Source organism: Bos indicus x Bos taurus, chromosome 5 (assembly GCF_003369695.1).
Source record: "Bos indicus x Bos taurus breed Angus x Brahman F1 hybrid chromosome 5, Bos_hybrid_MaternalHap_v2.0, whole genome shotgun sequence".
NCBI lineage: Eukaryota > Metazoa > Chordata > Mammalia > Artiodactyla > Bovidae > Bos > Bos indicus x Bos taurus.
The window spans coordinates 79,734,605-79,750,483 of NC_040080.1; the positions used below are offsets into that span (position 1 = coordinate 79,734,605).

At 37.9% G+C, this 15,879-nt stretch overlaps 1 protein-coding gene across 2 annotated transcripts in view; it reads left to right on the forward strand.

The window, feature by feature from the left end:
• Positions 1-15,879, forward strand: part of LRRK2 (leucine rich repeat kinase 2) — a 207,551-nt gene that overhangs the window by 172,663 nt on the left and 19,009 nt on the right. For both annotated transcript variants that reach the window (XM_027542587.1, XM_027542585.1), the window contains exons 42-44: positions 6,913-7,083; positions 8,494-8,594; positions 14,636-14,830. In XM_027542587.1, coding sequence (XP_027398388.1) covers positions 6,913-7,083; positions 8,494-8,594; positions 14,636-14,830 — 467 coding nt within the window. The remainder of the gene's footprint in view (positions 1-6,912; positions 7,084-8,493; positions 8,595-14,635; positions 14,831-15,879) is intronic.

The window sequence follows — 15,879 nt, forward strand, 5'->3', positions numbered from 1 at the left end:
TAGAGTATTCTTGGTTAGAAGGTTTTTTGTTTTTTTTTTTCCTTTTGAGCACTTTGTGAACATGCCGTGTCACTCTATTCTGGCATGTAAAGTTTCTGCCGAAGAGTCTGCTGATAGTCTCATAGGATTTCGCTTATATGTAATATGTTGCTTTGCTTGCTACTTTTATCCTTAACTTTTACCATTTTAATGATTATGTGTTTTGGTGTGTGTCTCTTTTTGTTTATCTTAGAGGTTTGGGGACTGGATTAGGGAAATCTTCCTCAGATTAGGGACATTTTCAACCATTTGTTGTTGCTGTTCAGTTGCTAAGTCATATCTGACCCTTTGTGAACCCATGGATTGCAGCATGGCAGGCCTCTGTGTCCCTTACTATCTCCTGGAGTTTGCCCAAGTTCATGAACATTGATCAGTGATGCTATCCAACCATCTCAGCTTCTGCCTCCCTCTTCTTTTGTTTTCAGTCCTTCCCAGCATCAAGGTCTTTCCCAGTGAGTCAGCTTTTCACATCAGGTGGCCAAAGTATGGGAGCTTAAGCATCAGTCCTTCCAATGAATATTCAGGGTTGATTTCCTTTAGGATTGACTGGTTTTATCTCCTTGTCATCCCAGGGACTCTAAAGAGTCTTCGTTGTTGTTCAGTTGCTAAGTCATATGTGACTCTTTGTGACCCCATAAGCTGTAGTTCACCAGGCTTCCTGGTCCTTCACTATCTTCTGGAGCTTGCTCAAACTCATGTCTATCAAGTCGGTGATGCCATCCAACCATCTCATCCTCTGTTGTCCCCTTCTATTCCCACCTTCAATCTTTCCCAGCATCAGGGTCTTTTCCAATGAGTCAGTTCTTCGCATCAGGTAGCCAAAGTATTGGAGTTTCAGCTTCACCGTCAGTCCTCCCAGTGAGTATTCAGGACTGATCTCCTTTAGGATGGACTGGTTGGATCTCCTTGCAGTCCATGGGACTCTCAAGAGTCTTTCCAACACCACATTTCGAAAGCATCAAATTTTTGGTGCTCAGCCTTCTTTATGGTTCAACTCTCACATCCATACATGACTACTGGAAAAACCGTATCTATGCCTATATGAACTTCTGTTGGCAAACTGATGTCTCTGCTCTTAATACACTATCTAGGTTTGTTATAGCTTTCCTTCCAAGGAGAAAGTGTATAATAATTTCATGGCTGCGGTCACCATCTGCAGTGATTTTGGAGCCCAAATGAAATCTGTCACTGTTTCCATTTTTTTCCTCTTCCATTTGCCATGAAGTGATGGGACCAGATGCCACAATTTTAGTTTTTTGAATGTTCAGTTTCAAGCCAGCTTTTTCACTCTCCTGCTTCACACTCATGAAAAGGCTCTTTAGTTTTTCTTCTCTTTCTTCCATTAGTATGGTATCATCTGCATATCTGAAGTTGTTGACATTTCCACCAGCAATCTTGATTCCAGCTTGTGCTTCATCAAGCTCGGCATTTCATATGATGTTCTGTGCATATAGTTTAAATAAGTATGGTGACAGTATATAGCCTTGCTGTACTCCCTTCCCAATTTTGAACCAGTCTGTTGTTCCATGTTCAGTTCTAACTGTTGCTTCTGGGGCTGCATACAGGTTTCTCAGCAGGCAGGTAAGGTGGTCTGGTTTTCCCATCTCTTTCAGAATTTTTCAGTTTGTTGTGATCCACACAGTCCAAGCTTTTAGTGTAGTCAGTGAATCAGAATTAGATTGTTTTGTTTTGTTTTGAATTCCCGTTGCTTTTTCTATGATGCAGCAGATGTTGAATAAGTTAACGACAAGGCTCCTGTACCTTTTCTAAATCCAGCTGGTACATCTGGAAATTCTCAGTTCCTGTATTGTTGAAGCATACCTTGAAGGATTTTGGGCTTGCTAGCATATGAAATAAGCACAATTGTGCAGTAGTGAGAGGGTAACAGGTAGGAAGGCCCGAGGTTCCCCAAGTGGCAAAAGAATAAACTACAGTTGGCAGACTTTTTTTTTTTTCCTCAAACCTTGTGCAGATAATGGCTCAGCAAACCAGTATTCATATTAATTGTTTTATGGCTGGGGATGGCATACCTTGTGTCAATATATCCACGATCTCAAAAGTGCATATTGTGGGAGAAGAGCCTGGTGAAACTCCCTCAGCCTTGAGGCGTTTCTCTCCTCTGATTAGAAGCTTACTAACAAACGCAAATTGTCTTGCTAAAAACTAGCAATGGGGCAGTCTTTCTGTCCCCTTCTGGATGTCTGTGTCAGAAGCTTTCCCTATCTCTGTTATACTTCAATAAAACTTTGCTACACAAAAAGCTCTGAGTGGTCAAGCCTCATCTCTGGGTCTGGTTCGAAATCCTTTCTTCCGGAGGTTGCGAATCCCAGTGTAGCACACGGCTCACAGCCACAACCTTCAGTAGTTTGAACATTCTTTCGCATTGCCATTCTTTGAGATTTTTATAAAATCTGACCTTCTCCAGTCCTGTGGCCACTGCTGAGGTTTCCAAATTTGCTGGCATATTGAGGGCAGCACTTACAAAGCATCATCTTTTAGGGTTTGAAATAGCTCAACTGGAATTCTATTACCTCCACTTGCTTTGTTCATAGTAATGCTTCCTAAGACCCATTTGACTTCACACTCCAAGATGTATGGCTCTGATGAGTGACCACACCATTGTGGTTATCTGGGTCATTAAGATCTTTTTTCTTTTTTTTTCCCAACAGTTCTTCTGTGTATTCTTGCCACCTCTTAATCTCCTCTGCTTCTGTTAGGTCTTTGCTGTTTCTGTCTGTTATTGTGCCCATCTTTTAATGAAGTGTGTTCCCTTGGTGTCTAATTTTCTTTACTAGATCTCTAATCTTTACTATTCTGTTGTTTTCCTCTATTTCTTTGCATTGTTTACTTGAGAAGTCTTTCGTATCTCTCCTTGCTATTTTCTGGCACTCTGCATTAAGATGAGTTTATCTTTCTCATTTGCCTTTCACTTCTCTTCTTTTCTCAGCTGCTTGTAAGGCCTCCTCAGACAACCATGCTGCCTTCTTGCATCTGTTTTTTTGGGCTATGGTTTTAGTCACAACCTCCTGTACAATGGTCTGAATCTCTGTCCATAGTTCTTCAGGCACTCTTCTATCAGATCTAGTCCCTTGAATCTATTCATCACCTCCCCTATATAATCATAAGGGATTTGATTTATATTCTACCTGAATGGCCTTGTGTTTTTCCCTAATTTCTTCAATTTAAGTCTGGATTTTGCAATAAGGAGCTGATGATCTGAGCCACAGTCAGCTCCAGGTCTTGTTTTTGCTGAATGTGTAGAGCTTCTCCATCTTTGGCTACAAAGAATAGAATTAATCTGATTTCGACATTAACCATCTGGTGATGTCCGTGTGTAGAGTTTTCTCCAGCACCACAATTCAAAAGCATCCATTCTTCAGCACCCCACCTAGTTTATGATCCAACTCTCATATCTGTACGTGACTGCTGGAAAGACCATAGATTTGACTTGTTGGCAAAGTGATGTCTTTGTTTATATTTGTTATAGACTGTTACCACTATTCCTTGAAATAACTTTTCTGCCATTTTCTCTCCTCTCCCTCTGAAAACTCTATAATGCAGATGTTATTCTGGGTGATGCTGTCACAAACGTACTTTAATGTATGTCCATGTAAAACAGTATTTTTATTTTACTTCTCTATCTGGATGAGTTCCATTGCTCTGTCTTCCATCATCTTAGAATGATCACCGACTTATTCTTCTACCTCATCTAATCTGTTATTGAGCCCCGTTAGTGATTTTTCAGTTCAGTTATAAACTCAGTTTTAGAATTTTTATGTTTTTTCCTTGTTCAGTTTCTCACTGTGTTCCTTCATTATTCTCTCAAGTTCATTGAGCATCTTTATGACCATTACTTTGAATGCTTCATGAAGAGTATTTCTTATCACTGTTTTTATTTTTCTGAAGTTTTGTTTTGTTGTTTCAGCTGGAACGGTTTCCTCTGTCTTCTCATTTGCCTCATTTTCTGCGTTTGTTTGTATGTATTGAGTAAGTCTGTGATCTCTCCTATTATTGAAGGAGTAGGTTTATTAAGGAGATCTACTCTGTGAATCAGAAGTACAGTCCCACATGGCCCCCAGAGGCAGGTGCTCAAAGAGTATCCTCTGTGTGGGCTGTATACACCCTCCAGTTGTGTAGAACTGCAGCTGGTGTTGAGGCATGCTGGTGAGTAGGGCTGACCTCCAGCCTGCTGTGACACCCAACCACAATTTTTAAGTAGTCTTAACTTTACCATTTATTTTCTGTGTGTCCTTAGGAAAACATCTAACACTTTCGTGATGATTATGTTCTTTGTAAAATGGAAAGTTCTCATCTGCCTATTCAGGAAGGTGTGTGTAAAATGCTATAGTGATACAAATTAGAAACTGTTGTGATATATATACATTATGTCATAGGTACAGTTTATTAGGGATCTATTTTAGAACTATCTTAGCTACTTATATAATTCTTTCACTCAGGTGTGAGAATTATATTATAGCTATGTTAGAAAATGTCCTTATCCTGTTGTTCAGTTGTTAAGTCATGTCTGACTCTTAGTGATCCTGTGAATTGTAGCATGCCAAACTCCTACGGCACCCCACTCTAGTACTCTTGCCTGGAAAATCCCATGGGTGGAGGAGCCTGGTAGGCTGCAGTCCATGGGGTTGCTAAGAGTTGGACACGACTGAGCAACTTCACTTTCACTTTTCACTTTCATGCACTGGAGAATGAAATGGCAACCCACTCCAGTGTTCTTGCCTGGAGAATCCCAGGGATGCGGGAGCCTGGTGGGCTGCCATCTATGGGGTCACACAGAGTCAGTCACGACTGAAGTGATGCAGCAGCAAACTCCTATGTCCTCCACTGTCTCCTGGAGTTTGCTCAAATTCATGTTCAGTGAGTCAGTTATGCTATTTTACCATCTCATCCTCTGCCATGCCCTTCTCCTATTCCCTTCAATTTCTCCCAGCATAAGGGTCTTTTCCAATGAGTAGCTCTTTGTATCAGGTGGCCAAAGTGTTGGAGCTTCAACTTCAGCAACAGTCCTTCCAATGAATATTCAGGGTTGATTCCTTTAGGATTGACTGATTTGATCTCTTTGTAGTCCAAAGGATTCTTAAGATCCCCTTCATGGATCACAGCCTTGTCATGACAAAGTGGCTTGCATGAGTTCAGTGAAGCCATGAGCCATGCCATGCAGGGCCACCCAAAATGGATGGGTCATAGAAAAGAGTTCTAACAAAACGTGGTCCACTGGAGAAAGAAATGGCAACCTACTCCAATATTCTTGCCTAAAGATCCCCATGTATCCTTATCTTAAGGATACATATTGTACTTAGGTTTGAAATATTTTATCTTCAACTTAATATAATGTCAAATATTTTATGTACATCCACAAAGACAAGGAGAGAATGAAAAAGAGTGAGAGGGAGTGACAGAGAAGGAAGAAGACACACACACAGATACAAATGTGTGGAAATGGTAACAGAGAAAGAGAAGAGGAATAAATGCGGCAAAATGTTCATGAGAGAATGTTTACAGTTAGTTCAGTAAAGGTTATCATGCTCAAATTTGTTGTCTCCATCCTTTTGACTCCTAGCTTGTTGAAGCGTTGATGAGCTTTGTCTTTCGCTGAGAAGTATTGTTAAAAACAGTGTCTCAATTCAGTCGTTTACTTCTTGAAGGATATGAATTCATACTTTGTTATATTTTTCTGGCTATATATTTACCATAGCAATCATATATGTTCATTGTGGAAAATTTGAACTTATAAAGGAAAATAAAAGCTACTCATAATTTCTGTACTTGGAAATAATTGTTATTACATTTGGATATATTTATTTGTAGTTTTAATTTTGCATATTCCCATTAACTGTTTATTTTGAAAATGTTTCAGCCTATGAAAAAGTTGAAAGAATAGTATAATATATTCCTATATTCCCTTCACATAATTTTATTATTAACTTTTTGCCACATTGTTGTTCTCTTTCTTTTCTGTTTGAGTCTTTGAAATTGAGTTGAAGATATCATGCTGTGTCATCCTGAAATGTATTTGCATGTATTTTCTTAGTATTTTCTTAGTGTAAGGGTGTTTGCTTGCATAATAGCCGTACCATTATCACAGCTAAGCAAATTAATTCAGGTGATAATTTTATCTATTCAGAATTATATTATACATTTTTTTCATTTACATTATAACATCTTAAAAATTATTTTAAGCTACTGCATTGTGTACAGTATTTAACTTATTTTCATTATAGTTGGATTTCTTTAGATTGTTAATATTTTTATTGTTATAGGTAATGTTGAAATTACTCTCTTTTTCTCAAGTGATTAAAATGATTTATCTTTATTGTGAGATGAAAGGTTTTATTTCCTTATAAAAGAATTTCAGGCATGAACCTTCATTTGAGATAGAGGGCTTTTATTCATTTTAGTTGTGGTTTTCTTTTTAGTTTTCAACTGAGTTGAAGCAGTAGAGTCACACGTTCTTGAAATAATAAGTCCATTAACATTTCAGCCAGGTTAAAGTGACTTGGTATAAAAAAATCTGCAAATCTGCCTCCTGTCTCCTCTTCTGTTTGAAATACTACCCTGAGAATAGTTATTATTAAGAAGGATGTAGTTTTTCCCCCTTTTAGGCTTTATTTAATTGTGAAACATTACTAAATAATTTATTATTGCATGTTTATCCTTATTATTCTTCAAAATTGAGCATGGGTGAAATGTCTTGGGACATGGCTCTTAACTGACTTAAGATATCTCCATTTAGAGATGATATGGCCTGTTTAGACTCATCTCCTGTTCATCAGCATACAGGCCTAAATATATACTTCTTTGGGTATATAAGCCCTGGGTTTGAGTATATTTATTAATATGTCTGTTTCCTTTCAGGTTTTCGTGCACCTGAAGTTGCTAGAGGAAATGTTATTTATAACCAACAAGCTGATGTTTATTCATTTGGTTTGCTACTTTATGACATTTTGACAACTGGAGGTAGAATAGCAGAGGGTTTGAAGTTTCCAAATGAGTTTGATGAATTGGCAATACAAGGGAAATTACCCGGTAAGTTTTGTCTACAATAAAGATTATTATATTTTAATGTAGCAGCTTCATTTCTAAGTTATTTAATTTTATTTATATACTAATTCATTTTACAACTGATAATTTTTTTGTTTAATGCATGAATAGTCTTAAATTCTGTGATGTTAATATAAATCATATGAGAAACATAGAAGATACAGGGTTTCTTCTTAGTATTCTAAATATTGATATATTAGGTATTATATTTAGAAGAATACTCAGGAAAGGAAATACTATTAGAAGTTCAGGTACAGTGACTTTTCTTCTCATAAAGAGTTACTAAGTGTCCATTAGCTTGGAGTATTTTCATTTTCTTGAGTGAAGTAATTTCTATGCAGGAATGAAAACAAATTATTTACTATAATAATTTTTAGTAGTAAATATTAGCAAGAATTAGTAAATGAGTGCTTAATGAGATCAGATCTATTTTGAATGGTCACCTCATGCTTTAAGGGGTTCCCTGGTGGCTCAGACGGTAAAGTGTCTGCCCTCAATGCGGGAGACACAGGTTCGATCCTCGAATTGGGAAGATCCCCTGGAGAAGGAAATGGCAACCCACTCCAGTACTCTTGCCTAGAAAATTCCTTGGATGGAGGAGCCTTGTGGGCTAGAGTCCATGGGGTCGCAAAGAGTCGGACACGACTGAGTGACTTCACTTTTACTCATGCTTTAAAGAAATTCTAGGACTTTTTTCTTTCATTCCTTAACTGTTACTTCAGTTTGCATTCTGAAATATTCTTTTAAATATATTTAGTTGTTTGTCATATTTTCTGCTTTTCACTTAAAATTCTGAGCGTACACTGTGTTCCAGCTACAGGGAAGATAACTATCTCCTTTTGGGGACCTTTAAAGATTCCCAACAGAAGGAAATCAATTATTATTTGACTAAATACTTCATGCACAATCTGGGTCATCTCCCTCATTTTATCAATTAGCTTTCCAGGAAAAGTTTTCAGGTCTCTATTCTACACCGACCAGAAAAATGGCATACTTAAAAACAAATGTTCCAAAACTGACTGTGGGCATATGAGGACTGAATGCTTGTCTACTGTGAATATTAAAATAAAAGTATTTGCAAAAAAGTCTAATATACGAACAAAAGTGTTTTCAAAATCTATTTGAAATGAAGGTATGAAATGAAAATCTATTTTTATTCAATTGGTATTTGTGTCTCTTTTTATACTGTAAAAATCAAGGACTCTTTTTTGATGTTTCTAGTGGAGATAATTAACAAAATTAGCTTGAAGAGTGATAAGCAGTTCATAATAAATGTGGGATTATAGAGATCAATGTTTCCTTTGCAGTGTCTGGACCTCTCATACACATTGAGAAGAAATATAATCTTTCTGATTTGTTCAGTGTTTTAGTGTGATATGTTTTTTAATGTTTTAGATCCAGTTAAAGAATATGGTTGTGCCCCATGGCCTATGGTTGAGAAGTTAATTAAAAAATGTTTGAAAGAAAATCCTCAAGAAAGACCCACTTCTGCCCAGGTATTCATATCATTAAAATTTATCAGTATTTTGTGCAGAACATAAAATATTTACCTATTTATAAAAAAAATATATATATATATATATATACACACACACTTAAACATATAAATACACTCACAGTTTAAAGCAGTTTTAAAACAAACTCTTACATCCTCTCACCACCCTGGGCACAAAACCAAGGGCAGACATCCCAGAAACGCACCGATGCCTCTTTCTGATTGCATCACTCTCTTTCCCTATCAATGCAGCCACTCTCCTAACTTTCATGATAATCATTTTTATTTCCTCTTTAAGGTTTCACTACCCAGTTTAATATTCCTGTATTCATAATTTATTTAAAATGGAATCAGTCACATGCTGTTCTGAGATTTTTCAGTTTTTATCCCAACATTGTTTTGTGATCTTCATCCATGTTGAACATAGCTGTTGATTCCTTTCCCGGCTACTCCATTACATTGTTTGAATGCACAACGATGTATTTACCCATGACCATATCAGTGGGTATTCTTTCTAGTTTTATGCTATTATCAGTACTGTTATGAACATGGTTGTACATCTCCTAGTGCAAATTGCATAAGAATTGCTTTATGTTATATATCTAGGAGTTGAATTGCAGAATCATGGAATATGGGAACGTCTAAGTCATTTTCTGAAGAAATTGTACCAGCTTAACAGTTCCATCACCTGTATATTATTGTAGCTGTTTTTTAAAATATATTCTCCTCAAATATTGTACTATCTGACTTTTTAATATTTTTGAAATGGATTCAGTTTTGTACATTGGCTTACATTTTCTTAATTACTAATAAGGATGAGCATTTCTTTATATATTCATTGGTAATATATATGTTTTCTCTTCTGGAAAATGCTTGTTCATTGTTTTGCCCATTTTTCTATTAGGTTATTTGCATAAAAATGAAATTTAAAAACAGCTTCTTTCTTTTCTACATTGTATACTAAAACTTAGTTGGTTACGTATGTTGCAAATTTATTTTCCCAATTCATGGTTCGCATTTTTATTTCCTACTGAGTGCCTTTTGCTTAACAGAATTGCTTAATTTTAATAGAGATAAACTTAACAGTACTTACTTTTTTAGCTATTAGTTTTAGAATCTTGTTTTAAAAGGCCCTTATCTCTCCCAGAGCCACAAAAATATTTACCTATGGTTTCTTCATAAAGTTTAAAAGTTTTGCTTTTGATAAAGTTCTTAATTCATCAGGAATTGTATTTTTATCTATATCCAATTTTCTTTTTTCCATTTGGATAACCTATTTTCCAGTTTCTTCTATGAAATTGTTTCTTTCTTTGTCTTCCATTGATTTTTTTTTTCCCCTTTGCACTCTTTGATATACTCTCAAAGATACACACACACACATACTCTCTTCCATTGGTCAATTTACCTGTTTTTCCTCCAGTACAGTCCTGTCTTAATTCTGAAGCTTTAATAGTCTTCCCCTCCACCCCGCAACTGTTATCCTTTAGGAATGACTTAGCTGTTCTTTAGTCTAGTTTTTCCAAAAAAGTTTTTAAATCACTTTGTTAACTTTTTTGGAAAATTCTATTGTGCTTTGGATTAGACTTGCACTGAATCTATAGGCAATAGCCTTATGATATATTAATTCACTGTATTCTTGAATGTGGGTTGTCTCTCTGTTTAGGTCTTAAGTGTCTTTCAATAAAATTTTACAATTCTGCATACAGGTCTTGCACATCTTTTATTGGATATTTTTTGCTATAAATTGCTTTAAACTCAGTTCCTGGCTTGAGATGTTTTTGAACCACCTAGGTGATGGGAATCTTATTTGCAAATCTTGAGCAAGCTTATGAATAACAGTTTTTCGGGGTTCTTTTGCTCTTTCACCCTGTGTCTGTAAAGTCCCAAGGCTACTTTCCTTATAGACCAGCGGGAGTGGAGCATGGCTTTATTTCTAATTTTCATTTATTCTGAATATGTGGCCTTTTGGGATCCCAGTTTTATCCTGTTACTACATTCTCCACTTTGGGCATCCCTAGATTTAACTCTTTCCCACCAGCCCCACAAGGAATTCAAAACCACAAATCAGTTTTACTACATTAGATCAGTGCCTTAAGGGAAAATCAGGCTTTGGGGCTTATCTGATCTCTCTGGATTCTGCCTTTCATTAATATTTTGGCCTGATAATTCTGTATAGTGTGGTCAGATCCCTAATGTTTTTAAGAGGTTAAAAAAATAATTTCTTCAGCATTTTAAATTGTAGTTATATGGATCAGATCAGATCAGATCAGTCACTCAGTCGTGTCCGACTCTGCGACCCCATGAATCGCAGCACGCCAGGCCCCCCTGTCCATCACCAACTCCCGAAGTTCACCGAGACTCACGTCCATCGAGTCAGTGATGCCATCCAGCCATCCCATCCTCTGTCGTCCCCTTCTCCTCTTGCCCCCAATCCCTCCCAGCATCAGAGTCTTTTCCAATGAGTCAACTCTTCGCATGAGGTGGCCAAAGTACTGGAGTTTCAGCTTTAGCATCAGTCCTTCCAAAGAAATCCCAGGGCTGATCTCCTGCAGAATGGACTGGTTGGATCTCCTTGCAGTCCAAGGGACTCTCAAGAGTCTTCTCCAACACCACAGTTCAAAAGCATCAATTCTTCGGCGCTCAGCCTTCTTCACAGTCCAACTCTCACATCCATACATGACCACAGGAAAAACCATAGCCTTGACTAGACAAACCTTTGTTGGCAAAGTAATATCTCTGCTTTTGAATGTGCTATCTAGGTTGGTCATAACTTTCCTTCCAAGGAGTAAGCGTCTTTTAATTTCATGGCCAGAGTCACCTTCTATAGTGATTTTGGAGTCCAGAAAAATAAAGTCTGACACTGTTTCCACTGTTTCCCCATCTATTTCCCATGAAGTGATGGGACCGGATGCCATGGTCTTCATTTTCTGAATGTTGAGCTTTAAGCCAACTTTTTCACTCTCCACTTTCACTTTCATCAAGAGGCTTTTTAGTTCCTCTTCACTTTCTGCCATAAGGGTGTGTCATCTGCATATCTGAGGTTATTGATATTTCTCCCGGCAATCTTGATTCCAGCTTGTGTTTCTTCCAGACCAGCGTCTCTCATGATGTACTCTGCATATAAGTTAACTAAGCAGGGTGACAATATACAGCCTTGACGTACTCCTTTTCCTATTTGGAACCAGTCTGTTGTTCCATGTCCAGTTCTAACTGTTGCTTACTGACCTGCATACAAATTTCTCAAGAGGCAGATCAGGTGGTCTGGTATTCCCATCTCTTTCAGAATTTTCCACAGTTTATTGTGATCCACACAGTCAAAGGCTTTGGCATAGTCAATAAAGCAGAAATAGATGCTTTTCTGGAACTCTCTTGCTTTTTCCATGATCCAGCAGATGTTGGCAATTTGATCTCTGGTGTCTCTGCCTTTTCTAAAACCGCTTGAACATCAGGAAGTCCACGGTTCACATATTGCTCAAGCCTGGCTTGGAGAATTTTGAGCATTACTTTACTAGCATGTGAGATGAGTGCAATTGTGCAGTAGTTTGAGCATTCTTTGGCGTTGCCTTTCTTTGGGAGTGGAATGAAAACTGGCCTTTTCCAGTCCTGTGGCCACTGCTGAGTTTTCCAAATTTGTTGGCATATTGAGTGCAGCACTTTCACAGCATCATCTTTCAGGATTTGGAATAACTCAACTGGAATTCTATCACCTCCACTAGCTTTGTTCGTAGTGATGCTTTCTAAGGCCCACTTGACTTCACATTCCAGGATGTCTGACTCTAGGTCAGTGATCACACCATCGTGATTATCTGGGTTGTGAAGGTCTTTTTTGTACAGTTCTTCTGTGTATTCTTGCCATCTCTTCTTAATATCTTCTGCTTCTGTTAGGTCCATACCATTTCTGTCCTTTATTGAGCCCATCTTTGCATTTAATGTTCCTTTGGTATCTCTTGAAGAGATCCCTAGTCTTTCCCATTCTGTTGTTTTCCTCTATTTCTTTGCATTGATTGCTGAAGAAGGCTTTCTTATCTCTTCTTGCTATTCTTTGGAACTCTGCATTCAGATGTTTATATCTTTCCTTTACTCCTTTGCTTTTCGCTTCTCTTCTTTTCACAGCTATTTGTAAGGCCTCCCCAGACAGCCATTTTGCTTTTTTGCATTTCTTTTCCATGGGGATGGTCTTGATCTCTGTCTCCCATACAATGTCGCGAACCTCATTCCATAGTTCATCAGGCACTCTATCTATCAGATCTAGGCCCTTAAATCTATTTCTCACTTCCACTGTATAATCATAAGGGATTTGATTTAGGTCATACCTGAATGGTCTAGTGGTTTTCCCTACTTTCTTCAATTTAAGTCTGAATTTCTTGCCCAAATAACCTTTTCTATCATATTATTGGAAATAGAACTCTTATAGTTTTTTAAATTTTATTTTGATTTTATTTCTTGGTCACACTGCATGGCATGCAGGATATTAGTTTCCTGACCATATCAAACCCTCGCCCCCTGTAGTGGAAGTCTTGACCACTGGCCTGCCAGAGAAGGCCCTCTTACTATGTTTTAAATAAAACATTTAATATATCAAAATAAGAGGTGTTTTTATATTTTGGACTCTCAATTTTGTACAACAATTAATTGAAAAATTTTTGTTCAGTTTCTTACTGAGAAATAGCTGAGGACATGTACACTACCTTTATCAGACAACCTATAATCATGTTGACTACTTGTCTTACTTTTTAATTTTGGTTGCTACCAGTATTAATCACACAGACTTAAAAAAAAATATCTTGGTGATATTCTCCAAAGCTTAATTATTGTTTTACTTTTTCTTTTTTAAATTTTTACTTATATTTCACTTGTATTTTATAGCTTACCTATCACCTTGAGGGTTTTTTTCTCGTAGCATATGACAGTATTCAAAAACTTTCTCATACCTGTTTAAAATACCATGTGTGCTAGGCAAGATAGGTGAACTCATACCTTTGTCAGATGAGGCACTGGGTGAATAGGAGCTTTCTTGGAGTCTCCTGCATGGCAGGCAGGTGGCTGTGACACGAGACTCTAATTCCATTTTCCTGACTCCTGGTTGTTTCCTTACATTGGCTTTATGCCATCTCTCTAGTTCTTTAGTGCTTGAAGGAAAAACAGAAACAGAATCTGGAGGTGATTTGTGAGTTTGTTGCCATGCTGTGCTTAGTCACTCAGTTGTGTCTGACTCTTTGTGACACCATAGACTGTAGCCCGCCAGATTCCTCTGTCCACGGGAATTCTCCAGACAAGAGTACTGGAGTGGGTAGCCTATCCCTTCTCCAGGTGATCTTCTCAACTGAGGAGTTGAACTGGGGGTCTCTTGCAATGCAGGTGAATTCATTACCAGTTGAGCTACCAGGGAAGCTTGTTCCCAAAGATCAAAATTTCATTTCCCTTCAACTGGTAGAAGCTCTAGTCTCTTGTTGGTTCGAATATTTGTCTTTAACATGATGTGTTTCTGCGGTATAAAACTGAATGAAGAATAGCTCCTGATTCTGGTAACTTTCTGTTAATTTGGTACTTTGGGGATTTCTTTTCAAAGAATTCAGTTACAAAACACACCCTACATAATAAAGTGTGTATACCATGCAGTTTAAAAATAAGTATTGTTTTAATGTAATTTTATCTCTAGTTTGTTAATCTTGTTGCTCTGGGTGGATCACAGTATAAATAACAAATTTAGATTTTTCTTGATGAAACTGTAACATTTAACTGTAACATTATACATAATGATATGATCTTTCAAGGTGTTTCCCAGATGTCTTGGTGGTAAAGAATCCACCTGCCAAGCTGGAAATGCAGGGTTGATCCCTGGGTCAGGAAGATCCCCTGGAGAAGGAAATGGCAACCCATTCTAGTAATGTTGCCTGGGAAATCCCACGGACAGAGGAGCATAGTGGGCTATAGTCCATAAGGTCTCAAAGACTCTGACATGACTTAGCGACTAAACTACCATCATAATCTTTCAAACAGACATGTGTTAACTTGATGTGTGTTGTTTTTTAAACTTCTCAGGTCTTTGACATTTTGAATTCAGCTGAGTTAATCTGTCTGATGAGACGTATATCAATACCTAAAAGCTTTACTGTTGAATGCATGGTTGCTACGAATCATAACAGCAAGAATGTGAGGATTTGGCTGGGCTGTGGACACACTGACAAAGGACAGCTCTCGTTTCTTGACTTAAATACAGAAAGATACACTTCTGAGGTAAATCCAAATGCTCTTTAAATTAGTGATATTCTAGAAAACTCACTTTGTGAACTATTTTAAAGCTTGTGCCAATTAAAAAGTTACTTGGGAGCATTCAGTGCATAGATGTGAAGTATCTGGCTGGGGCCAGGGCCAGGGAAGGGCTTGTGGGCACGGTGTTTGGTTTGGGACACAGTGACAGAGCTATCTGTGTCCGACTGCCGGGTGGAAAGTGATTGTCTGGGGCCTAGCCAAGAAAGAGGTCTGAGAGGTTCTTGACACTAACCATGACTTTCAAGTGGAACTGCAGCAACTCAACTGGTTCTTTTAAAAAAAAGTTACTTAGGAAGAAATTAAATAAGGGCTAATATAGACTTGTATTAAATTAGCTTCATGTTAGAACAAGTGCATTCACAAGAAATTAAGTGGTATGTATTTTGTTTTAAAACCACAATGTAAAAAAAAAAAAAAAAAAAAAAAACCCACAATGTATGTCTTAGGTCAGGATCCCTAGAAACAGAGCCTGAAACAGGATTTTATATGAGTGATTTAAGGAAAGAGAGGGCTTCCCTGGTAGCTCAGCTGGCAAAGAATCTGCCTGCAATGCAGGAGACCTGGGCTTGATCCCTGGGTTGGGAAGATCCCCTGGAGGAGGGCATGGTAACCCACTCCAGTATTCTTGCCTGGAGAATCCCCGTGGACAGAGGAGCCTGGGGTTTCAAACAGCCAGACATGACTGAATGACTAAGCAGAGCGCACAAGGAGAGAGAAACTTTAAAGAAGATATGGGAAGCCACATAGGTCAAGGAAAGAAGCTCAGCAAAATGCAGTTTCTGAGGAAGTCTAGCTTCAAGCTTTGTGTATGTGCATTCATGCTCAATCTTTCGACACCATGTACTGTATGTAGCCCTCCAACTTTCAGTCATCACCCACAAGAAACTCTGGAATGTGATAACAGCACAGATTAATTCTTTCACCAGGCAAGTGGTCTGGTATGTCAGTCCCACTTATCAGTCAGTCATTAGCCACAATTTGCCCAATGGTAGGAGTGGGGTAATCTCCCAGCC